The sequence below is a fragment of the Pocillopora verrucosa genome, chromosome 6, assembly GCF_036669915.1.
Source record: "Pocillopora verrucosa isolate sample1 chromosome 6, ASM3666991v2, whole genome shotgun sequence".
Lineage (NCBI taxonomy): Eukaryota > Metazoa > Cnidaria > Anthozoa > Scleractinia > Pocilloporidae > Pocillopora > Pocillopora verrucosa.
Genome location: NC_089317.1, coordinates 8,697,815 through 8,723,672, shown reverse-complemented (window position 1 = coordinate 8,723,672; position 25,858 = coordinate 8,697,815). Strand labels below are relative to the sequence as shown.

The 25,858-nt window shown below is 38.3% G+C and overlaps 1 protein-coding gene across 3 annotated transcripts; it reads right to left on the bottom strand.

The window, feature by feature from the left end:
- LOC131774924 (pancreatic secretory granule membrane major glycoprotein GP2) lies at positions 1-19,985 on the bottom strand. Of its 3 annotated transcripts, none has more exons than XM_066169184.1 (4): positions 19,922-19,985; positions 2,005-2,149; positions 1,211-1,273; positions 1-544 (listed from the first exon to the last, which is right to left on the bottom strand). In XM_066169184.1, exons 2-4 carry the CDS (start codon positions 2,129-2,131, stop codon positions 180-182), a joined length of 555 nt encoding a protein of 184 aa, XP_066025281.1. In that variant the 5' UTR covers positions 2,132-2,149; positions 19,922-19,985; the 3' UTR covers positions 1-179. The 3 variants fall into 3 exon arrangements, with proteins under 3 accessions (XP_066025281.1, XP_058947001.2, XP_066025280.1); XM_059091018.2 differs by lacking the exon at positions 19,922-19,985 and adding an exon at positions 3,019-3,120; XM_066169183.1 differs by lacking the exon at positions 19,922-19,985 and adding an exon at positions 3,019-3,035 and having other exon boundaries at positions 2,005-2,228.
- Positions 19,986-25,858: the final 5,873 nt, after the last annotated feature.

The following is a 25,858-nucleotide window of genomic DNA, read 5'->3' as shown; positions in this document are numbered from 1 at the left end:
TTTCTTGAAGTACATTTATTAGGCTTCAATTGATGACTTTCCAAAGCTATTAGTATCAAGCACGAAGCTTCTCCTTTTTGAGCTATTTATAAAAAATTGAATAGATTCCCGATCATCACTTTATTCCCTTTTGCTTGAAGCCGCAGACCCCCGCGTCACGACGGAACTCTCTTACTTTCTTAGGCGGTACCACAATAGCGCAAATGGCACTGGTGCTCCCGGGGCGTTCCATCGATGTAGTAAATGTAGAAATCACCACAATTCATTACCTTGATATCGATCGACCAGGTACAGCAATTACTCCACGAGAAACAGACCTTCCTGGTGACTTTACCCTCTTCCACTGAAGGATGGTCGCCGCTCAACCACCCAGTAGCGTGGGTACCGCACCTGGATGTTTTCGGGCAAGATGAAAGCATTTTGACTCCAGCCGCTCCTTGGAAGCGATACCAGTTCGGCGTGAGATGGTTATCGCATAAGAGTGGATTTGCGCCATGGTTAACATTCCTACTTGCATCTGCCAGAACTTGATAGTTCTGACATTCTACAGTACGAGACAGAAACAAGCTTCCAATTAGTTCAACAAAGCTATACATACTCTGCATTATTTCATGAACAATTTTAAACTTGTCCTGTATGTTAAATAGGCATCAAGTGCTATTGTTGTTGTTAAGCGACCATTTTCTAGAAGAGATTCGACCCCATCATTTCTTTTCTTACGCTTCACTATGAAAAACGTTCACCGAAACAGTTTACAGAGAAGAAAGGAAGCCGGCACAATATAATCGTTTCTTACTTGAGGTCCTGAATACATTTATAACTGTAAATAGCAATAGCTAGCTTTTTCTCTTTTCATCAATTGTGTCTCCTCCTTTATGTTGTTAGCTTATAGAAATTGGGACTAAATTACGCCCAGTTGTTGGAAGGCTGATTAGCGCTAACCTAGGGGCAAATTTTGATCCGAGTTTCTTTATTCCTTTGTTCAAAGACAACTTACTCTATTCTTTTGGAGCATTCAATCAACCAATTGTAGATAAAAAGAATAATGCTGAGTTTTCTTTCAAAGCTTTCAGATCTTAAATCTGATTTTACACAAACCCTGGGTTATCTTAACCCAGCTTTGAACAACCCAGTGGAGAATGCTAATTTCTGAGATTAAAATGTTAAAAAAAGCTTCAAGGAAGTAAAATTCAGACTGCTTTCGTCTTACCTGGTGGAGTCCTATTTTCCAAAGCTTTAACTCTCACCAACAGCTCTTCAATCACGGAGCAGGCTATTAAAGGACGGGAAAAACTTTTAAAAACGTTTAAGCGTTAATATAAGAAACTTTCTTCCTCAACTTTACCCAAACAGCTCAAAAGTGCAAAGAGAACATTACATGGCCGCCCATGGATACAATCTTTTATCTACTAGTGTTGATACTATCTTTCACGAGTGAGCTTATCTCACGGGTGACACGTAAAGATAGATTCGAATCTAAAAGGAAGACATGTACTGTTCTGTTTATTATAAAAATATAATTTTCATTAAAATCAAAGACAAATTTCAAGCACATATTAAGAGCAAATGATGTAGATAATGTATGCATGTAGACCACACGGGCTATGAAGCTACTTCAACCTCCGACATAAAAATGAAATTTATAGGTTCTTATCCCAGGAATGTTGCCTCTCGTAGAAAAAGTTGAACTAAACCCTGGCATTGTTCGTGAATTTAAAAAAAAACCTTCGTGAAAACTAGACAGTTATTTAGACAAACTAGGTTTCCATGCAGGACGACATTTTTATCTTTACTTGTGGACGTAAATACATAAAAGTACGCTCACTGAAAGTAAGTTGGCGGATGTTATCTTTTGGAAAAAGGAGATATTTTTGTATCTCATCAATATCTATATGATAAAGTACTCTGTGATAGATATTTCATCACCATCATATTGAATATAATAGATCAAGATTTGTTAGTATTATAAACATTCCACAACTTTCTACAAGTTTTAAATGTTACGTTGGCACTCTTCCAATGCTTTCACCCTGGCTTGCAGCTGTTTCAGTTTCTTTCCTCCACCCACGACAGGTTTGCTTCCTTCTATTAAAATGAACACAAGCAGCGAGGCAACAAAAGTGGATCTCATTTTGGACTGGACTTTAATCTGTGGAGTAGACACAATGAGTCTCAAGAACATTTTTGTTCCCATGTCAGCCTCTCTCCCGATTTATTTTCTTCACATCCTTTTTCGTTAAGGAAAAAAAGAGAAAAAAAGAGCGACGAAAACATTTATGGATACGTTATGACACATTTGGTATTGGCTCAAAAAAAGTTCTCTCATCATCGACCAAATTTCTGAATTGATAAGGTTCGTACCTCATATACTAAAATCATTTCATTTTTTGCTTGCTTAATTTTCCCTCAGGAGCATTGTTCATTACAACTCGAATATGAATTCGCAGAGTATAAACAAGGTAAAGGAGCGATGCTTATAGAAGCAGCGGAAACAATGTGAATCTGCAACTTGCCAGTCAATATGAGATCGTCTCCCAGTAAACACAAATTTATGACTTTTCCTTGAGCTTTCTTAAGATCGCATCTAATTACTATAATTCATTAAAAAGAAATGAACGAAACCGATTATGAAATACGACGAACGAGAGAAACGAGAAAAGTAATTGACGGATCAAAAGCGAGCTTGTGTTGGTTTTTTAATTTGGATTCGGGCGAACTATGCATCTAGTACTAAGTATTTCGACACGATAGACAATTTTGCACATTTTCAGTTTTTTGATAATTTGCCGCCATGACGGCGCATCGTTAGCATCCAGCAGAGTTTGCGGTCATGATCATTCCAAACCGCAATAAAATATGCCTCCAAATAACGCGACGCCGTAGACCAATTGCACCATTTATGATATCTGAAACCTTTTTTCTTTTTCAGCGCACATAGATTGATCTCTTCAGTATATTTCTTTAGGTCAAGGAAGCTGTAAGAAGCATGTTGCCTAAAAACTGAAGATGCGAACTTACCTGGGATGTTGTAAAGAACACAGCATCTATCGACAGGATAAGAAAGATTGTGTGCCCAAACGAATTAAACTATATATATGGCTAGCTGTTCAGGTCATGAACAATTAAAGTAGCCAATTACATTGAAGTGTCTACATGTGATGATAGACGTCTTTATTTTAATGATCATCACAACCTAGATGACAACGTTACTTCAAAAGAACCCGATGCAAGTGGGGGTTGTTTTGGGTGGAAAATAGTCAACACCAACGTGGGGTATATTTACATAATTTTACCTTTTATTTTGATGTTCATTTGATTCATTTTCCTTACCTTCTTAACAAATAAAATATCCTTTTTTCTTACGGTCCTTCAAGCTTGGAGGGTAAACAAACAACGTATAGTCATTTAAGCAGAGAGGGGGGCTTCTCAATCTAATTAAACATCGTAAAATTAAAAAATAAAAAAAACGGAAAACGGGCAGCCCTAGATAGATGATAGATGTTCTTACTTTAATGATCATCACAACCTAGATAACGGCGTGACCTTCAAAAGAACTCGATGCAAGTGGGGGTTGTTTTGGGTGGAAAAAATAGTCAACACCAGCGTGTGGTATATTTACAGAATTTTACCTTTTATTTTGTTTCATTTGCTTCATTTTCCTTACATTCATAACAGATAAAATATCCTATTTTCTTGCGGTCCTTCAAGCTTGGAGGGAAAACAAACACCTTAGAACCATTTAAGTAGATAGGGGGGCTGTTCAATCCATTCAAACATCGTAAAATTAATAAATTAAAAAAAAAAACGGCTCAAGATACTTCAGAACCGTGTGCCACACGTTGAAATATTGTTCGAGCGAACTTAATCTCAAAAACGTAAAATATTAGAGCATAATGTTTTATCTGCACCTGGTAAGCCTTTAATTGATTTTCCGATTGAGAGCGGTCCTGAGCAGGGCTGCTGTAGTTAAAAGTGACTGATGTTTTGACAACTAAAGCGCAAGTCATCATGACGACTTTCGATGAAAAACCGAAAGCTGTTGGGACGTCAATTACTGTTACCGTCAACAGCACTACAATGGACTGCTCAACTCAGTTGATAATACAAAAAAAAAAAAAGAACCATTGCCTTGCGCCGGACATTGTCTTCTAAGTATGCCTTTTTTCCCTTTATGTCTGCCTAGCATAATTTCGTTCGCCTTGTTTGGATAGAAGGGAGGCCCAGAGGTCTCCCAAAAGTGGTCGCATCTCTTCAGGTTCAAAACTAATTGCGGATTTGCGGATGGAGTTCAGATTACATTGATTTCCTAACGGGAAATTGAAAGTTGTCATTTGTTACGCAAGTTACTCAACAAAGGAAATCCACAAGAATCAGGGGAAAATTGTAAAACTGAGATTTTCAACTATTTTGAAACGTTCTTTTATCGAAAGATTGGCAAGGAACTTCATTGACAACAAAAAATGACCGTACGGAAAATTTATGCCCTCCCCCCCCCCTCTTTAGAATCCTGGCTAGCCTAGGAACAGGAAAATTTCAGTAAGAGATATATGAGAGGGTTCAATCTACCCTTTACTTTCTTGAAAGAATCCAACCAAGTGTAAGTTTTCTCGAGAGTAACGACATGCTACATTTAATCACATCGGACGTAACTTGCTTGCATGCCCTTGAGTATTTCAAAACAACGAGGGGGGGGTTAGTTTTTCAAGAAAATGTGGTGCTTTATTTGAATCGATTCAAGATTTGAATTTAGATATAAAATACGTTGAAATTAAATATAAATCGATTTTTCTCTTTGTCAAAAACCCTTCAGATCAAGTGACAGATCCTCTGTAGTTTGAGAAAACATATTACTTGTTATCGAACTAACGCTGTTTCTGATTTAAAGTTTGAACTCCAATTTTTTTCGCTATATTTTTCACTGCCATATATTTAGCATACTTAGAATGAATCTTAAATGGTCTTACTCATTTTGTCGCCTGTAAGACCACCTTTACGCGTTAGGAGAATATGAATATTCCAATGAACAAAAAAAAAGGAAGGGTTAAAAACAGGGTCCATGTCTTGAAATCATGCAATAAACGCGTTGTCCTGAATTAAGGCTTGAAAATTGGTTGCTATTTCTCTGTTAGAAAGACATGTAAGGATCAAAGCTTATCGTGTGCGGATCATCTGCCTCCAAAACCATAAACATCTGAGCTAATTTAACTTTGAAATGTGTAAATACGTGTTATCCTCTACGACGTTTGACGATTGCTCTTGAATTTTTTCCTCAGGAATTATAAAGTGACCCGCAGGTGTGATTGCTGAGGTTTGTTTTTCTAGATTATTATAAAGGTGGTTTACTAATAAACGTGAGTTGGTGCGTTATCGACAAATTACAACATTTGCAAGATTCAACGATATTTCTGAGGGGCCTTGTGCATGTGATCCATAGAGACTGCGTTCACTGGCAAAGCTGATCTGGTGACACAGCGAAGTAACTGAATAACATTTTGATGCGGTTCAAGCTTCTTCATCATGTTCAGTTCAGCGAGGAGATCCTGTCTGTTTTCGTCGGTGGCATTTTCTACCATAGATCAATGTAAACAACGGGTTTTTGTGAATGGTTCGGGTACTAGAAAAAAACTCTAATGTTTTGAAAACGTTATCGTCGAAATGTAAAATCAACCGAACATGGAAAAAAAACAGCAATTCACGTCCCCAATTTTCTTCCTCCAATCTTAATCAAATTTACCGTGAATTTCGATGGAAGAATTTCTAAGTTTACACACTCATGCTATCTGACAAACCTAAACAAACCTTTTATCATTTTGATAGCCACAACCACGTCTTCCTTGTTGTCATTTATTCCCTTTGCCATTCCTCGAGCCACTTTACCAAAAGTTCCCCTGCCAATCACCTTCACAAACACGAGTTTCTCTCTGGGTAATTCCCAGTCCTTTTCGGTCGGGTAGGGAAGTATAGGAGGAATCACTGAGTATTCTTAGCGGATCACCTCGTCAGAGGAACTAATTGGATCAGAAGTTTTTCCTGCATCTGCGTCTACGTTTGCGTACATGTCATTTTGAGACAGTGGGTTATGTACAGAGAAAGTACAACACACCAAGACTTAGTCTGCTCATCGTTTATAACTTGAGAGGAGGTGTGGGGGGGAGGGGGGGTTAGGACGGAGGATTTTGGCTCGTCGTAATAACACTTAGCCACTTCCTCAATAAGGCCCTGATTGGCAGTCAATGAAACATACTCCTACTACCGGCAAAAATTTCTATAAGAGATAACTGTCCCCCACCATCCCCTCCGTTCCCCTTGAAAACCAGGGCCTTTCGACACCATCTATTTTCGTGGCGAGAAAAACGAAAGTCTTACCATTAATTCAAATACAAGTATAATTTGCAATGAAAATTGTTTAGAGGAACGTGCTTGATATCATCCTGTGAACTTTCTTAGGGGACATCCTCCCGAAAAAAAAGATAAATCTTATCCTATTCTTACCATTTCAAATCATATTCGTATCCAGTCTAGCTCTTTCATTTTTGCTAGAAGAAAAGAAAAGAGATAACAACATACTTGTCATCGTATTCCTGCTAACAACATAGTCTATCAAGTCAATCAGAGTGGTTGAAACGGAACAGAAATGCGACTAAAATAGGATTGTAAATACTAAATTAGAGTAACTAAAGGCGTGATGAATATCAGGAGAAGTATACAAGCCTATCATGTTATGAATGACAGTTTAAGATAGAGGTCACCAAATTAAAATTGTCGGCAAACTTGCGAATGGAAGATGGGACACTACCGACGGTGAGAAAACCGACACAGGTGTAATACTTACTTCCTTTTGGTAAGAGCCACTTTTGAGAAACAACAATAAGATAAAGATTGTCAGTTCATTTAAATCATTAACCTTTTCCTTGTAAGTCATCATTTGTCAGTCTTAAGATATATGTTGCATTGCATATATATCGAATAGGGTGGGGACAGAATCAAACCCCCATGAAAGAAATGGGAAACAGTTTTATCAACAATCTTAAGCCCCCCAACACCCTTTTCCTCCAAATCCAAAATCCAAACCATTGACCTACTTTAGCCAAACGGTTTTAATGGTTTTTACGAGGGAAGGGGTACGAGCTCACCTCTTTTTTACGCGTGAGGAAAAAGTAGACAACAACTATTATAATTAGGATCAGGACGATGGCAACAAAGGCCAGATATACTGGATGCGTATTAATCGTGTTGTCATCAGCAGTACCATCAGCTGTGGGGGATACGTCTGTAATGGGTCTCGCTTAAGAGATGAACAGACTGACATAGCATGGATTAGTTGTGATCGATATACTTATGAGATTACGTTGATGTTGAGAGAACACATGCATGTTACAATTTCTATCAGCGCTATATCATATGAGGAGAACAACATTGTTAAAGGAAAAAAAGCATAATCTAACTATATTAGTTTTTCCTTCTTTTAAATGTTTCTTAGCCTTCAGTTAATCATGCATAAGCCATAATTGGCCAAGTCAGAAGTTAGAAAACTTCAACGAAGAACTTTGTTCCGAACGATAAATCAAGTTTGAGCAAAGTGCTATTTTCCATAGAGGGAGATGAATTGAAAGAAAAAACGACCTCATTCATAAACGAGCGAAATTACTCAGTGGACCAAAATCTGTAACTGCACGCTTAATTAGCGTGTCATGTGGATACCATGCACATGAGTATAGACGACAATACGATACCGATAACACTAATTAGGCTCAACAGATGCAGATGTAGACTACTTGAAGTATTTTGTAACAGTGCCTTGACGAAAAGCGAGGACGGGGATGATGCAACACCCTGAGTAATTAAACTGCCTCGTTCAGCCCGGTGTCTTATCGGCATGAACTTAGCTTAGCTTAATGGGAAAAACAATCGTCTACCTGATACTTCAGATATTGTGGAATTTGAAATGGTTGCGTCTCCAAACGTCAACAACTTACAACCATATCGCCCGGTGTCATCCACTTTAACGTCCATAAAAGAAAGAGAGGCTTTGCTCGTCACATACACGCGGCCTTTGTAATTCGATGATAAATACTCCACTGGCTTATTCCCATGCTGTTGAGCTATGATGGTTTCCAAGGTACCTTCCGAGGTCATAGTCCCCCACCGAGCAAGACTCAGTGTGTGAAAGCCAGAATGATGGTCCTAATGTAGTGTGATGTTATCGCCATCTTGAGCTTGAATCGGACTGACTGGGGTCAGTAAAAAAACTTGCGCTTCTAAAGAATAGAAAATCAATCCATGAGACATTCCACTTTTAAAGTAATTATTCAGTATACGTTATAACTGGAAATTGAACGATCTATTTAGGTCAGAGAGAGGGGTAGGAATGCACTCAGCGACTGTTTGGTGCTAACTGGTGATATTGCATGAGTTTTTATCGAGTTAATTTTATTCCTCTAAGTTTTCTAAGAAGTATATCTCACGGCATATGCAGCTAATCCGATTTATCGACAACAAAACTTTTCTTGGTTTACATCAAATGGGAATTGTAAACCAGATATGGGCAGTGTGTGCATTCTGTTCTAATGCACAACCTAACATAATATCAATGTGAATATCACATTCATGTGAGGCATAAATGAATTACTTAACCCATAATCTACCCACAAATCTCTTCTCTCCCTAGATTGTAAGGGGCTACAAATTGGGCATTAAGATAAAGGCAACACTTTCTCCTCTGTTCTGACTATTTATCGTAAGGTTTACATCATAATTGAGCGACATCTTTTGTGTCTGTAAAGACCATGTTGTCTATGTCGTATTTGAATTATCTTTGGTGCAAAATGTCTAAACCACTTTGGTTTTAATTTTCCTTTGTATTCTTTAGCATACTTTGAAACAAAGGACATTAAAAATCAAACTGGTTGAAAAATTTCAGCCCACAATAAATTAAAACTACAACGTAAGAATTTACTCATGTAAGGTATTAATTCCCAGTCAACAAGTAAATTTACAAGACTTCAAAGTCACTGTTTTTATCTGCCAGGCAATTTCAATTGAAAAGCTTTGCACAAGCAAACTTGATAAATTGTTCAAAGTAATAAGAAGCAGTTTCTGCCCTTGCTCGCCGCAGCAACCAGGGTCTAATTTAGTCATGCACTCGCTTCACCAGCTCTGCTTTTGTCTTCAACCTTATTCCCACGTCTCCACGAGATTTATGCCAAAATTTAAGCTCTGAGATCTTTAACTGGTCAGGTTTTCTTCCAAGAAGAGAAGCGCCAGGTATATCATTTTCCGTAAGAAATGTCGGATTGAAATGTTCGAAATACTCGCCACTACAAACGAAGAGGGACGCAACGCAATAGTATGGCCTTTCTAACCTCGTTTTCATGCAACTCCATCCAGGACGCTCGCGCTGACCGCCATGTTTTGTTTATGACGTGCGTCACAAAGTGAAACTCGTCACAGCTGGCCGGAGAGCGGATATGAATATTCAAATTGAGTTTAACAAGTGATATATACGTCGTTCGAAGATACTGCATGTTGAGCTCATGGTCATACCGAACGCGAAAGGCAAATATAAATATTTGCAATAAAAAATACAGACGAATAAGCGAACCGAGGAAGTTTTATGAGTTGGTCTGAGGATGTGGAGAGACAAATACGTTGAAATTGGATTAATTACCCATCATTGGCAGCAAGTTCATATTAGACCTGGATTGTTCTATCACAATTCCATAGAATTGGCAAAATATGACCCGAGGAGGTGGTAAGCAGATGACGCACAGGTTTATTGAAGAGAGGAAAAAAAATGTTTGTAGAACTCCGAAGTGCAAGTAGTGGCAAATTACCACACTTCATGTCCGCTCTGTGAAAAGTTCCCACTTGTTTCAAAAGTGCTCGTTTGAAGAATTTGCTATTCATATTTTTTTGTTATCGTTTGCCTTTGCTGTTATTGTTTGGCATTCACTTTCATCAAGGAAAGACACGGAAAAATTAATTTCACATTTTCAAAATTGTAGTGAGGCAGAGAATTATGGTGTTATCAAATTCATTTCTTATAGCGCAGTTTACATATATGATTTTCGTATATTTAAATTCATTGCTTCATTACTTTACGGGTTTGTTACGAGCCAACATAATGACCAGCTCCCAGAGTTGGCTTGTTAGCTCACCGGTATGGCAGACGTCACGGGTTCAAAACCCGTACGCTTTAAAACTCATATCTTAAGCCGCAGTTCACATATATGGTGTTCATATAGCCAATCTTATTCATTTTCCATTAAGAGAGCTGGCCTAATGACCTATAACGAGAAGACGGGCTTCTGTAAAGAGTCTCTGGACTGTTTCTTGATTTGATTTTCTGAGTTCAGCAGTGCATGGTTATTTTGATTCAGTTCTTAATGTTTGGAAAATTCTCTCAAATTTGGATTAGTTGCATTTTTCATGAGACAGTGGGTAGTTCATTCCGTATAAACCATGGAAAGAAACAGACAATAGTTTCTTGAAGTACATTTATTAGGCCTCAACTAATGGCTTTCCATGACAATTAGTATCAAGCACGAAGTTTCTCCTTTTTAAGCTGGTTATGAGCAGTTTAATAGATTCCCGATCACCCCTTTATTCTCTTTTCCTTGAAGCTACAGACTCTGGCGTCACGACGGAACTCTCTTACTTTCTTAGGCGGTACCGCAGTAGCGCAAATGGCACTGGTGCTCCCGGGGCGTTCCATCGATGTAGTAAATGTAGAAATCGCCACAATTCATCACCTGGATATCGATCGACCAGGTACAGCAATTACTCCACGAGAAACAGACCTTCCTGGTGACTTTACCCTCTTCCACTGAAGGATGGTCGCCGCTCAACCACCCTGTAGCGTGGGTACCGCACCTGGATGTTTGCGGGCAAGATGAAAGCATTTTAACTCCTTGGAAGCGATACCAGTTCGGCTTAAGATGGTTATCGCATAAGAGTGGATTTGCGCCATGGTTAACATTCCTGCTTGCATCTGCCAGAACTTGATAGTTCTGACATTCTACAGTACGGGACAGAAACAAGCTTCCAATTAGTTCAACAAAGCTATACATACTCTGCATTATTTCATGAACAATTTTAAACTTGTCCTGTATGTTAAATGGGCATCAATGATGTACAAGTGCTATTGATGTTGTTAAGCGACCATTTTTTAGAAGAGACTCGACCCTATCATTTCTTTTCTTACGCTTTACTGGGAAAAACGTTCACCGAAACAGTTTACAGAGAAGAAAGGAAGCCGGAACAATATAATCGTTTCTTATTTGAGGTCCTGAATACATTTACAACTGTAACTAAAAATAGCTAGCTTTTTCTCTTTTCATCAATTGTGTCTCCTTCTTTGTGTTGTTAGCTTATAGAAATTGGGACTAAATAATGTCAGCTTTTTATACGCCCAGTTTTTCGAAGGCTGACTAGACATTAAAATGTTAAAAAACAGCTTCAAGCATATAAAATTCAGACTGCTTTCGTCTTACCTGATGGGATTGAAGCGTTTGTCGGGGCAGGTGGAGCTGGAGTACTATTTTCCAAAGCTTTAACTCTCATCAACAGCTCTTCAATCACGGAGCAGGCTATCAAAGGACGGGAAAAACTTTTAAAAACGTTAAAGAATTAATATATGAAACTTTCTTCATCAACTTTGCCCAAACAGCTCAAAAGTGCAAAGAGAACATTATATGGCCGCCCATGGATACAATTTTTTATCTATTCATTTTGATGCTATATTTCACGAGTGAGCTTCTCTCACGGGTGACACGTAAAAATAGATTCGAATCTAAAAGGAAGACATGTACTGTTCTGCTTATTATAAAAATATAGCTTTCATTAAAATCAAAGACAAATGTCAAGCACATATTAAGAGCAAATGACGCAGATAATGTATGCATGCAAACCACACCGGCTATGAAGCTACTATAACCTCCGACATAAAAATGAAATTTATAGGTTCTTATCCCAGTAATGTTGCCTTTCGTAGAAAAAGTTGAACTAAACCCTGGCACTGTTCGTGAATTTAAAAAAACCCTTCATGAAAACTAGACATTTATATATACTATGTTTCCATGCAGGACGACATTTTTATCTTTACTTATGGACGTGAATACATAAAAGTACGTTCACTGAAAGTATGTTGGCGGATGTTATCTTTTGGAAAAGGAGATATTTTTGTATCTCATCAATATCTACATGATAACGTCTTTTTTTTAATGATCATCACAACCTAGACGACAACGTTACCTTCAAAAGAACTCGATGCAAGTGGGGGTTGTTTTGGGTGGAAAATAGTCAACACCAACGTGGGGTATAATTGCACAATATTTCGACAGGAGTGTCGAAACGTTGGGTCTATGAATTGTAACTTCTTCGGTTACATTCATTAAATCTGCAAACCAGTGTAGCATCAAACTATGTCTGATTGTCCACCTGGTTGCCGTGTGAACTTTAATATATACAATTTTACCTTTTATTTTAATGTTTCACTTGCTTCATTTTCCTTACCTTCTTAACAAATAAAATATCCTTTTTTTTTTACGGCCCTTCAAGCTTGGAGGCAAAACAAACACTATATAGTCATTTAAGCAGAGAGGGGGGCTGCTCAATCCATTTAAACATCGTAAAATTAAAAATGAAAATAAAGGAAAACGGCCGGCCCTAGAGAGATGATAGATGTTCTTACTTTAATAATCATCACAACCTAGACAACGGCGTTACCTTTAAAAGAACTCGATGAAAGTCGGGTTGTTTTGGGTGGAAAATAGTCATTACCAACATGGGGTACATTCACACAATTTTACCTCTTTTTGTTGTTTCATTTGCTTCATTTTCCTTACCTTCCTAACACATAAAATATCCTTTTTCTCTCACGGTCCTTCAAGCTTGGAGGGAAAACAAACACTTTAGAGTCATTCAAGTAGAGAAGGGGGCTGTCCAATCCATTTAAAGTTCGTCAAATTAAAAAAATTAAAAAATAAACGGCTCAAAATACTTGAGAACCGTTGTGCCACACGTTGAAATATTGTTCGAGCAACCTTAATCTCAAAATGTAAAATATAAGATCATAATGTTTCATCTGCACTTGGTAAGCTTGGAAGGAGAAAGTTCTTTTTTTTAAAGTTTATGTTTTACTCTTGCATGTTAGTGCAAGAGTCATGCTGTGAGGCAGAATGCACCCTGAAGATTTTTCTCTCCTTTTCTGAAAAATATTCGAGTGATAAAAATTATTTTGCGAGAAATTTTGACACTGTTCCAAGAGTACATAGTTGAAATTTATTACGTTAATGATCATCACAACCAAGACGACGGCGTTTCCTTCAAAAGAACTCGATGCAAGTGGGGTTTGGTTTGGCTGGAAAATAGTCAACACCAACGTGGGGTATATTTACACAATTTTACCTTTTATTCTGATGTTTCCTTTGCTTCATTTTCCTTACCTTCTTAACAAATGTAATATCCTTTTTTCTTGCAGTCCTTCAAGCTTGAAACACTTAATAGTTATTTAAGCAGAGAGGGGGGCTGTTCAATCCATTTAAACATCGTAAAGTTAAAAAATTAAAAAAAAAAACCGGCTCAAGATACTTCAGAACCGTGTGCCACACGCTGAAATATTGTTCGAGCAAACTAAATCTCAAAACGTAAAATATAAGAGCGTAATGTTTCATCTGCACTTGGTAAGCTTTTGATTGATTTTTCGAGTGAGAGTGGTCCTGAGCAGGGCTGCTGTAGTTAAAAGTGACTGATGCTTTGACAGCTAAAGCGCAAGTCATCATGATGACTTTCGATAAAAAACCGAAGGCTGTTGGGACGTCAATTACTGTTACCGTCAACGGCACTAAAATGGACTGCTCTCAAGCAGACGATCAAACTACTCCGTCAAATGTTACTCCAAGCTTCTAAACTTTTCATTTTCTTTTCGCTCGGCTCGGCTCGACCCTGCTGGAGTGTCAAATTTAATTACGCGTAATTGCGAAAATGTTGGCTGCAACCTGGACAACAGTGTCGTATACAAAGGAACGCGATCCAGATGTAATTTGTTTTGAGGGAAAATATTAAATACTCACGATTAATTACTATTTTACCTCGTAAGGCACGAACAGGGCTTATCGGTCACAATGTTACCTATTACAGTAATTTAATCAAATTCAAAATACATTCAAAGTATTCAAAATTAATTCGTATGAAACATCTTATTAAAAAGCATCCGTTTTAAAACTATTCATTTTCTTTGTGTTCTTAATATTGTCGGCTTGCGCTTTCCATTCCCCTGGACCCCGAAAGTGAAATGGTCTTTGTCCCATTCTACATTCGACAATCTACATTGGGGGACCACAAAATTGTTACATCACATTGTGTTCTTATTGTGAACTGCTGAACGTTTAACTATTTACACATTTGAATGCTAAAACAAAGTCATTTGATAAAATCTTCTCCGTAACATCTAACCATCTAAGAGATCTCAGCGAGATCTCTCTCGCAAGTTATTGCTATCGCTATTCTTTAGATTTAACCATCATCTATATGCGAGGTTTGAAAGATGTCTATTCAAATTGCTGAAGGCGCCTACCAAAAGCCGTTTGCGCCTGCATTTCTGGCGAATCAATCATATACCAAAGTCTTGTTGAAATTTGCAATCAACAAACGTTGTATGTCATTGCAAGGCTACTAACATGTTTACACAGGAAATTTTTTTTCAGCTCAGGATTTGAATATTCAAAGAGCTCACACGATCGATTTCTTCGAAAATGCTTCAAGCTTCTAGCCCTTAAAAATCCTCCCATCTATCAAATGTTAATCGATGCCATTTTTCCTTTGTGAAATATCTGGGTAAAAGTGAGATCCAAATTTCGTTGTTCTCGCTAACAAATTCCACAAGACTATTAAACTTACTCTCTTATTGTCACCAGAGTTGGTGTCCTTTTCACTGAAGCTAGGTGAGTGAAACATCAGCAAAATATTTGAAGGCTAAATGGTTCCCGTGCAGGTTCTCATTGTTTGCGTCAAATCTTTTAGGGCTTGCAGAGTTCAGTTGATGTAGGAAACGGGAATTGCTTTGAACACTCTTTTGAACTCTGGATTGCCTTGCTTGACGCTTTTTTCGGAAATTATTACAGTAAATGGTTTGTACCCGGGAGTAACATGTAATAGTGTAAATTGATCGTCCGGGTGTGTGCAGTCCTGGGAGGCACTGTTGTCGGTAGTGGTGACTAACGTTTCGACAACCTTGGCCCAGGTCATCATCAGAGTCAATTGAACAGTTGTTGTCAGTCGAACGTTCTAAGTCCGGCTCGTAAAAAACCGATTGATCAGTTTTGCCTCAATGTTGTTGACTATAAGACTCTAGTGGTGTTGGTCGGTCGTGATTGATCGGTCTCAATCCGTCGGTAAAGTTGGGTCGTTCACTGTTCGGTTCGTTTGTTAAGAAATTATTAATCGTCGTTCTTAGATCTTGTTCGTTCGATTTTTCTTGGGAATAGGGGTAGCTTCATTCTTGGAATACAAGTTACGATGTTAGCTTTGGTAGGATTTTGTTCGCTCAAGCCGATGTACCGTTTGTTTTGGCAAAAAACAAACAAACAAACAAACAAATAAAAAATGAAATCGGAAAATTTATGCCCCTCCGCACCCTCTTTAGAATCCTGGCTAGCCCAGGAACAGGAAAATTTCAGTAGGAGATATATGAAGGGGTTCAATCTACCCTTTACTTTCTTGAAAGAATCCAATCTGGTATAAGTTCGTTCGAGAGTAACGACATGCTATTGATTAATCACACTGGACTTAACTTGCATGTATGCCCTTGAGCATTTTAAATTGGTTATAAGGGTCTGAGAGGCAAAACGAAATATTACCTATGGCTAAACTACAGGCAAAAGTATGGAAAATAATGCTTAATAATGATATCAGCCCTACCGGGCTCTTCGGAGTTAGATCAGTGTAATTATTGCCATGAGCAATATCCCCAGGCAATTCTAAATCGTTGCGTGACACACTAATTTCAACATGTTGGCCACCGTGCAGCGTTCATGCAACTTTTTTTAATTCAGAGCCGATAATAACACATCACAAATTGCTCCATAAAATTTGCCACGTACATCGCAAAGATACGCTCACCTCGACTAAACATATGGCCAAGAAAATTTTCTTATGCATCAAGGTGTAAAATCCTAAAGGGTTGGATAAACATGACGATTGCTGTATAAATAAAACACGATACGTTCGCTTCCGCGGGAAGATATTTTTATATTATGGCGTACACTGATGTTATTTCGTTGTTGAAGTTTTATTTTAATGTACATCGACGACCATAAAGGACAAACAAATATGACTCCCCTCACTTAGTGCCGCGAATGCAGTTCATATATATTTTTAATGCACTGTAGGATTCGATCAAAACCGATAACCGCATGCAAAACTGTCAAAATCGATACATTTTCACATCCCAGTTATTAAGACCCTGATCGATCCGACACAGTGGTGACAAGTGGAGCATACAGAGTAAACTAAACTAATTTTGTTACAGGATTTATGAATGCCATGGCATTCGTATCTTTTAGTATCTGCTTAAATTAAGAGCTGCTCTCTCGAGGACCTCGAGCGTGGTCTCTGCGGACCCCAAAAATACCTTGGCGGGGGGGAGGTAATTCTACACGTAGGCTACCTGGGGATCTCTGCGATATTTCAATTGGTTTGTCACGCATTCGTCTCGATAACATTTGCGTTTAGCTGCTAGATCAGTGGAGGCGCGTAATCACCGCTCAGATCGAAGAAAAACCGGAACCTAAATAGGTCAAATTGGAGAAACCGAAAACTGCATTGGATATCAAATCCGAAAACCCGGAAAATCCGTAAACCGCAATGAACACCAAAACCGTGAAAGCGAAGTTTTTTGGCACAAAAACCGAAAAACCAATCTATAAAATAGCCAAAAAAGAGAAACCGAAAATCCCAATGCCTCCCTCAGCGAGTTCATATTGGCCCTGGATTGTTCTATCGCAATTCATGTACCGCTCAGTGTAAAGTTCTCACTTGTTTCAAAAGTGCCTGTTTGAAGAATTGACTTATGCTATTCATAATTTATTGTTATCGTTTGCCTTTGTTGTTATTGTTCGGTATTAACCTTCATCAAGGAAAGACACGGAGAAATTAATTTAAGATTTCAAAATTGTAGTGGGGCGGGAAATTGTGGTGTTATCAAATTCATTTCTTAAACCGCAGGACACATATCTGATTTTCGTGGCCCAATGACCCATAATGAAAAGATAGGCTTTTATATAGAGTCTCTGGACTATTTCCTGATTTGATTTTCTGAGTTCAGCAATTCATGGTCATTTTGATTCCGTTCTTAATATTTATAAAATTCTCTCAAATTTGGATTACTTGCATTCTTCATGAGACCGTGTTTAGTTCGTAATATGTGAACGTTGTAAAGAAACGGACAACAGTTTCTTGAAGTACATTTATTAGGCTTCAATTGATGACTTTCCAAGGCTATTAGTATCAAGCACGAAGCTTCTCCTTTTTGAGCTAGTGATAAACAATTGAATAGATTCCCGATCATCACTTTATTCCCTTTTGCTTGAAGCCGCAGACCCCCACGTCACGACGGAACTCTCTTACTTTCTTAGGCGGTACCACAATAGCGCAAATGGAACTGGTGCTCCCGGGGCGTTCCATCGATGTAGTAAATGTAGAAATCGCCACAATTCATCACCTTGATATCGATCGACCAGGTACAGCAATTACTCCACGAGAAACAGACCTTCCTGGTGACTTTACCCTCGCCGCTCAACCACCCAGTAGCGTGGGTACCGCACCTGGATGTTTGCGGGCAAGATGAAAGCATTTTGACTCCAGCCGCTCCTTGGAAGCGATACCAGTTCGGCGTGAGATGGTTATCGCATAAGAGTGGATTTGCACCATGATTAACATTCCTGCTTGCATCTGCCAGAACTTGATAGTTCTGACATTCTACAGTACGGGACAGAAACAAGCTTCCAATTAGTTCAACAAAGCTATACGTACTCTGCATTATTTCATGAACAATTTTAAACTTGTCCAGTATGTTAAATAGGCGTCAACGGCGTACAAGTGCTATTGTTGTTGTCAAGCGATCATTTTCTAGAAGAGACCCGACCCCATCATTTCTTTTCTTACGCTTCACTAGGAAAAACGTTCACCGAAACAGTTTACAGAGAAGAAAGGAAGCCGGCACAATATAATCGTTTCTTATTTGAGGTCCTGAATACATTTATAACTGTAACTAGCAATAGCTAGCTTTTTCTCTTTTCATCAATTGTGTCTCCTTCTTTGTGTTGTTAGCTTATAGAAATTGGGACTAAATCATGTCAGCTGTTTATACACCCAGTTGTTCGAAGGCTGATTAGCGCTAACCTAGGGGTAAATTTTGATCCCAGTTTCTTTATTCCTTTGTTCAAAGACAACTTACTCTATTCTTTTGGAGAATTCAATCAACCAATTGTAGATAAAAAGAATAATGCTGAGTTTTCTTTTAAAGCTTTCAGATCCTAAATCTGATTTTACACAAACCCTGGGTTATCTTAACCCAGCTTTGAACAACCCAGTGGAGAATGCTAATTTCTGAGATTAAAATGTTAAAAAAAGCTTCAAGGAAGTAAAATTCAGACTGCTTTCGTCTTACCTCGTGGAGTCCTATTTTCCAAAGCTTTAACTCTCACCAACAGCTCTTCAATCACGGAGCAGGCTATCAAAGGACGGGAAAAACTTTTAAAAACGTTAATATACGAAACTTTCTTCCTCAACTTTACCCAAACAGCTCAAAAGTGCAAAGAGAACATTACATGGCCGCCCATGCATACAGTCTTTTATCTCCTAGTGTTGATACTATCTTTCACGAGTGAGCTTCTCTCACGGATGACACGTAAAGATAGACTCGAATCTAAAAGGAAGACATGTACTGTTCTGTTTATTATAAAAATATAACTTTCATTAAAATCAAAGACAAATTTCAAGCACATATTAAGAGCAAATGACGCAGATAATGTATGCATGTAAACCACACGGGCTATGAAGCTACTTCAACCTCGGACATAAAGATGAAATTTATAGGTTCTTATCCCAGGAATGTTGCCTCTCGTAAAAAAAGTTGAACTAAACCCTGGCATTTTTCGTGAATTAAAAAAAACCCTTCGTGAAAACTAGACAGTTATTTGGATAAACTAGGTTTCCATGCAGGAATTTTTATCTTTACATATGGACGTAAATACATAAAAGTACGCTCACTGAAAGTACGTTGGCGGATGTTATCTTTAGTTCATTACAACTCGAATATGAATTCGCAGAGTATAAACAAGGTAAAGGAGCGATGCTTACGGAAGCAGCGGGAACAATGTGAATCTGCAACTTGCTAGTCAATATGAGATCGTCTCCAAGTAAACACAAATTTACGACTTTTCCTTGAGCTTTCTTAAGATCACAACTCATTACTATAATTCATTAAATAGAAACGAACGAAACAGATTATGAATTTCTACAAAAATGGAAGCAGATTGTGACGAACGAGAGAAGCGAGAAAAGTAATTGACGGATCAAAAGCGGAGCTTGTGTTGGTTGGATAATTTGGATTCGGGCGAACTATGCATCTAGTACTAAGTATTTCGACACGGTAGACAATTTTGCACATTTTCAGTGTTTGATAATTTGCCGCCATGACGGCACATCGTTAGCATCCAGCGGAATTTGCGGTCCCAATCATTCCAAACCGCAATAAAATATGCCTCCAAATAACGCGACGCCGTAGACCACTTGCACCATTTATGATATCTGAAAACTTTTTCTTTCTTCAGCGCACATAGATTGATCTCTTCGGTGTATTTCTTTAGGTCAAGGATGCTGTAAGAAGCATGTTGCCTAAAAACTGGAGATGCGAACTTACCTGGGATGTTGTAAAGAACACAGCGTCTATCAACAGGACAAGAAAGATTGTGTGCCCAAACGAATTCGACTATATTTATGGTTAGCTGTTCAGGTCATGATCAATTAAAGCAGCCAATTACATTGAAATGTCCATATGTGATGATAGACGTTTTTATTTTAATGATCATCACAACCTAGACGACAACGTTACCTTCAAAAGAACCCGATGCAAGCGGGGGTTGTTTTGGGTGGAAAATAGTCATCGCCAACGAGGGGTATATTTACACATTCAATTTTACCTTTTATTTTGATGTTCATTTGATTCGTTTTCCTTACCTTCTGAACAAATCCTTTTTTCACGGTCCTTCAAGCTTGGAGGGTAAACAAACAATGTATAGTCATTTAAGCAGAGAAGGGGGCTTCTCAATCCATTTAAACATCGTAAAATTAAAAAATTAGAAAAACGGAAAACGGGCATCTCTAGAGAGATGAAAGATGTTCTTACTTTGATGATCATCACAACCTAGACGACAACGTTACCTTCAAAAGAACTCGATGCAAGTGGGTGTTGTTTTGGTTGTAAAATAGTCAACACCCATGTGTGGTATATTTACAGAATTTTACCTTTTATTTTGTTTCATTTGCTTCATTTTCCTTATCTTCTTAACAAATAAAATGCTCTTTTTTCTTGCGGTCCTTCAAGCTTGGATGGAAAACAAACACCTTAGAGTCATTTAAGCAGAGAGGGGGGCTGTTCAATCCATTTAAACATCGTAAAATTAAAAAATTAAAAAAAAAAACAGCTCAAGATACTTGAGAACCGTGTGCCACACGTTGAAATATTGTTCGAGCGCACTTAATCTCAAAACGTAAAATATAAGAGCATAATGTTTCATCTGCACCTGGTAAGCTTTTGATTGATTTTCCGATTGAGAGCGGTCCTGAGCAGGGCTGCTGTAGTTAAAAGTGACTGATGTTTTGACAACTAAAGTGCTAGTCATCATGATGACTTTCAATGAAAAACCGAAGGCTGTTGGGACGTCAATTTCTGTCACCGTCAACAGCACTACAATGGACTGCTCTCAAGTAGACGATCAAACTACTCCGTCAAATGTTACTCCAAGCTTCTAAACGTTTTCGCTCGGCTCGACCTTGCTGGAGTGACTAACTTAATGTTTACTCGCAGTTATAGATCTGAGCCCAGTTGTTCAAAGAGTGAATAACGCTACATAACGGATAAATTACTATCCAGTGGATAAATATTAGAAAAACCTACTACGCTATCCACCAGGTAGCGATTTATCCGGTGGATAGCGTTCTCTAACCCTTGAACAACTGTCATTAGCTCTGACTTAGGGCTAACGCTCGAAACGTCAGCTTTGAAACTCTTTACGGTGGCCAGTGTATATTATCAACTCAGTTGATAATACAAAAAAAAAAAAGAAAAGAACCATTGCCTTGCGCCGGACATTGTCTTCTAAGTATGCCTTTTTTTTCCTTTATCTCTGCCTGGCATAATTTCGTTCGCCTTGTTTGGATAGGAGGGAGGTCAAGAGGTCTCCCAAAAGTGGTCGCATATCATTAAACACTTCTCTTCAGGTTCAAAACTAATTGCGGATTTCCGGAGGGAGCTCAGATTACATTAATTTCCTTACGGGAAATTGAAAGTTGTTATTTTTTGTTATGCAAGTTACTCAACAAAGGAAATCCACAAGAATCAGGGGAAAATTGTAAAACTGAGATTTTCAACTATTTTGAAACGTTCTTTTATCGAAAGATTGGCAAGGAACTTCATTGACAACAAAAAATGACCGTACGGAAAATTTATGCCCTCCCCCCCCTCTTTAGAATCCTGGCTAGCCTAGGAACAGGAAAATTTCAGTAAGAGATATATGAGAGGGTTCAATCTACCCTTTATTTTCTTGAAAGAATCCAACCAAGTGTAAGTTTTCTCGAGAGTAACGACATGCTACATTTAATCACATCGAACGTAACTTGCTTGCATGCCCTCGAGTATTTCAAAACAATGAGGGGGGGGGGGTAGTTTCTCAAGAAAATGCGGTGCTTTATTTGAATCGATTCAAGATTTGAATTTAGATATAAAATACGTTGGAATTAAATATAAATTGATTTTTCTCTTTGTCAAAAACCCTTCAGATCAAGTGACAGATCCTCTGTAGTTTGAGAAAACATACTACTATTACTAAAACTCCAATTTTTTTCGCTATATTTTTCACTGCCATATATTTAGCATACTTAGAATGAATCTTGAATGGTTTTACTCATTTTGTCGCCTGTAAGACCACCTTTACGCGTTAGGAGAATATGAATATTCCAATGAACGAAAAAAAAGGAAGGGTTAAAAACAGGGTCTATGTCTTGAGATCATGTAATAAACGCGTTGTCCTGAATTAAGGCTTGAAAATTGGTTGCTATTTCTCTGTTAGAAAGACATGTAAGGATCAAAGCTTATCGTGTGCGGATCATCTGCCTCCAAAACCATAAACATCTGAGCTAATTTAACTTTGAGATGTGTAAATACGTGTTATCCTCTACGACGTTTAACGATTGCTCTTGATTTTTTCCTCAGGAATTATAAAGTGACCCGCAGATGTGATTGCTGAGGTTTGTTTCTCTAGATTATTATAAAGGTGGTTTACTAATAAACGTGACTTGGTGCGTTTTCGACAAATTACAACATTTGCAAGATACAACGATATTTCTGAGGTGCCTTGTGCATCTGATCCATAGAGACTAAGTTCACTGGCAAACCTGATTTGGTGACACAGCGCAGTAACTGAATAACATTTTGATGCGGTTCAAGCTTCTTCATCATGTTCAGTTCAGCGAGGAGATCCTGTCTGTTTTCGTCGGTTGGATTTTCTACCATAGATCAATATAAACAATGGGTTTTTATGAATGGTTTGGGTACTAGAAAAAAACTCTAATGTTTTGAAAACGTTATCGTCGAAATGTAAAATCAAACGAAACAGCAATTCACGTCCCCAAATTTCTTCTTCCATTCTTAATCAAATTTACTGTGAATTAGCTCGAAGGAAGAATTTCACACTAATGCTATCTGACAAACCTAAACAAACCTTTTATCATTTTGATAGCCACAACCACGTCTTTCTTGTTGTCATTTATTCCCTTTGCCATTCCTCGAGCAACTTTACCAAAAGCTCCCCTGCCAATCACCTTCACAAACACGAGTTTCTCTCTGGGTTATTCCCAGTCCTTTTCGGTCGGGTAGGGAAGTATAGGAGGAATCACTATGTGTTCTTAGCGGATCACTTCGTCAGAGGAACTAATTGGATCAGAAGTTCTTCCTGCGTCTGCGTCTACGTTTGCGTACATGTAATTTTGAGACAGTGGGTTATGTACAGAGAAAGTACAACACACCAAGACTTAGTCTGCTCATCGTTTATAGCTTGAGAGGAAGTGTGGGGGGAGGGGGGGGGGGGGTGAGGACGGAGGATTTTGGCTCGTCGTAATAACACTTAGCCACTCCTCTTTCGTATGCCAATGATTCTCCCTGATTGGCAGTCAATGAAACATAGTCCTACTACCGGCAAAAATTTCTATAAGAGATAACTGTCCCCCACCATCCCCTCCGTTCCTCTTGAAAACCAGGGCCCTTCGACACCATCTATTTTCGTGGCGAGAAAAACGAAAGTCTTGCCATTAATTCAAATACAAGTATAATTTGCAATGAAAATTGTCTAGAGGAACGTGCTTGATATCATCCTGTGAACTTTCTTAGGGGACATCCTCCCGAAAAAAAAGATAAATCTTATCCTATTCTTACCATTTCAAATCATATTCGTATCCAGTCTAGCTCTTTCATTTTTGCTAGAAGAAAAGAAAAGAGATAACAACATACTTGTCATCGTATTCCTGCTAACAACATAGTCTATCAAGTCAATCAGAGTGGTTGAAACGGAACAGAAATGCGACTAAAATAGGATTGTAAATACTAAATTAGAGTAACTAAAGGCGTGATGAATATCAGGAGAAGTATACAAGCCTATCATGTTATGAATGACAGTTTAAGATAGAGGTCACCAAATTAAAATTGTCGGCAAACTTGCGAATGGAAGATGGGACACTACCGACGGTGAGAAAACCGACACAGGTGTAATACTTACTTCCTTTTGGTAAGAGCCACTTTTGAGAAACAACAATAAGATAAAGATTGTCAGTTCATTTAAATCATTAACCTTTTCCTTGTAAGTCATCATTTGTCAGTCTTAAGATATATGTTGCATTGCATATATATCGAATAGGGTGGGGACAGAATCAAACCCCCATGAAAGAAATGGGAAACAGTTTTATCAACAATCTTAAGCCCCCCAACACCCTTTTCCTCCAAATCCAAAATCCAAACCATTGACCTACTTTAGCCAAACGGTTTTAATGGTTTTTACGAGGGAAGGGGTACGAGCTCACCTCTTTTTTTACGCGTGAGGAAAAAGTAGACAACAACTATTATAATTAGGATCAGGACGATGGCAACAAAGGCCAGATATACTGGATGCGTATTAATCGTGTTGTCATCAGCAGTACCATCAGCTGTGGGGGATACGTCTGTAATGGGTCTCGCTTAAGAGATGAACAGACTGACATAGCATGGATTAGTTGTGATCGATATACTTATGAGATTACGTTGATGTTGAGAGAACACATGCATGTTACAATTTCTATCAGCGCTATATCATATGAGGAGAACAACATTGTTAAAGGAAAAAAAGCATAATCTAACTATATTAGTTTTTCCTTCTTTTAAATGTTTCTTAGCCTTCAGTTAATCATGCATAAGCCATAATTGGCCAAGTCGGAAGTTAGAAAACTTCAACGAAGAACTTTGTTCCGAACGATAAATCAAGTTTGAGCAAAGTGCTATTTTCCATAGAGGGAGATGAATTGAAAGAAAAAACGACCTCATTCATAAACGAGCGAAATTACTCAGTGGACCAAAATCTGTAACTGCACGCTTAATTAGCGTGTCATGTGGATACCATGCACATGAGTATAGACGACAATACGATACCGATAACACTAATTAGGCTCAACAGATGCAGATGTAGACTACTTGAAGTATTTTGTAACAGTGCCTTGACGAAAAGCGAGGACGGGGATGATGCAACACCCTGAGTAATTAACCTGCCTCGTTCAGCCCGGTGTCTTATCGGCATGAACTTAGCTTAGCTTAATGAGAAAAACAATCGTCTACCTGATACTTCAGATATTGTGGAATTTGAAATGGTTGCGTCTCCAAACGTCAACAACTTACAACCATATCGCCCGGTGTCATCCACTTTAACGTCCATAAAAGAAAGAGAGGCTTTGCTCGTCACATACACGCGGCCTTTGTAATTCGATGATAAATACTCCACTGGCTTATTCCCATGCTGTTGAGCTATGATGGTTTCCAAGGTACCTTCCGAGGTCATAGTCCCCCACCGAGCAAGACTCAGTGTGTGAAAGCCAGAATGATGGTCCTAATGTAGTGTGATGTTATCGCCATCTTGAGCTTGAATCGGGCTGACTGGGGTCAGTACAAAAACTTGCGCTTCTAAAGAATAGAAAATCAATCCATGAGACATTCCACTTTTAAAGTAATTATTCAGTATACGTTATAACTGGAAATTGAACGATCTATTTAGGTCAGAGAGAGGGGTAGGAATGCACTCAGCGACTGTTTGGTGCTAACTGGTGATATTGCATGAGTTTTTATCGAGTTAATTTTATTCCTCTAAGTTTTCTAAGAAGTATATCTCACGGCATATGCAACTAATCCGATTTATCGACAACAAAACCTTTCTTGGTTTACATCAAATGGGAATTGTAAACCAGATATGGGCAGTGTGTGCATTCTGTTGTAATGCACAACCTAACATAATATCAATGTGAATATCACATTCATGTGAGGCATAAATGAATTACTTAACCCATA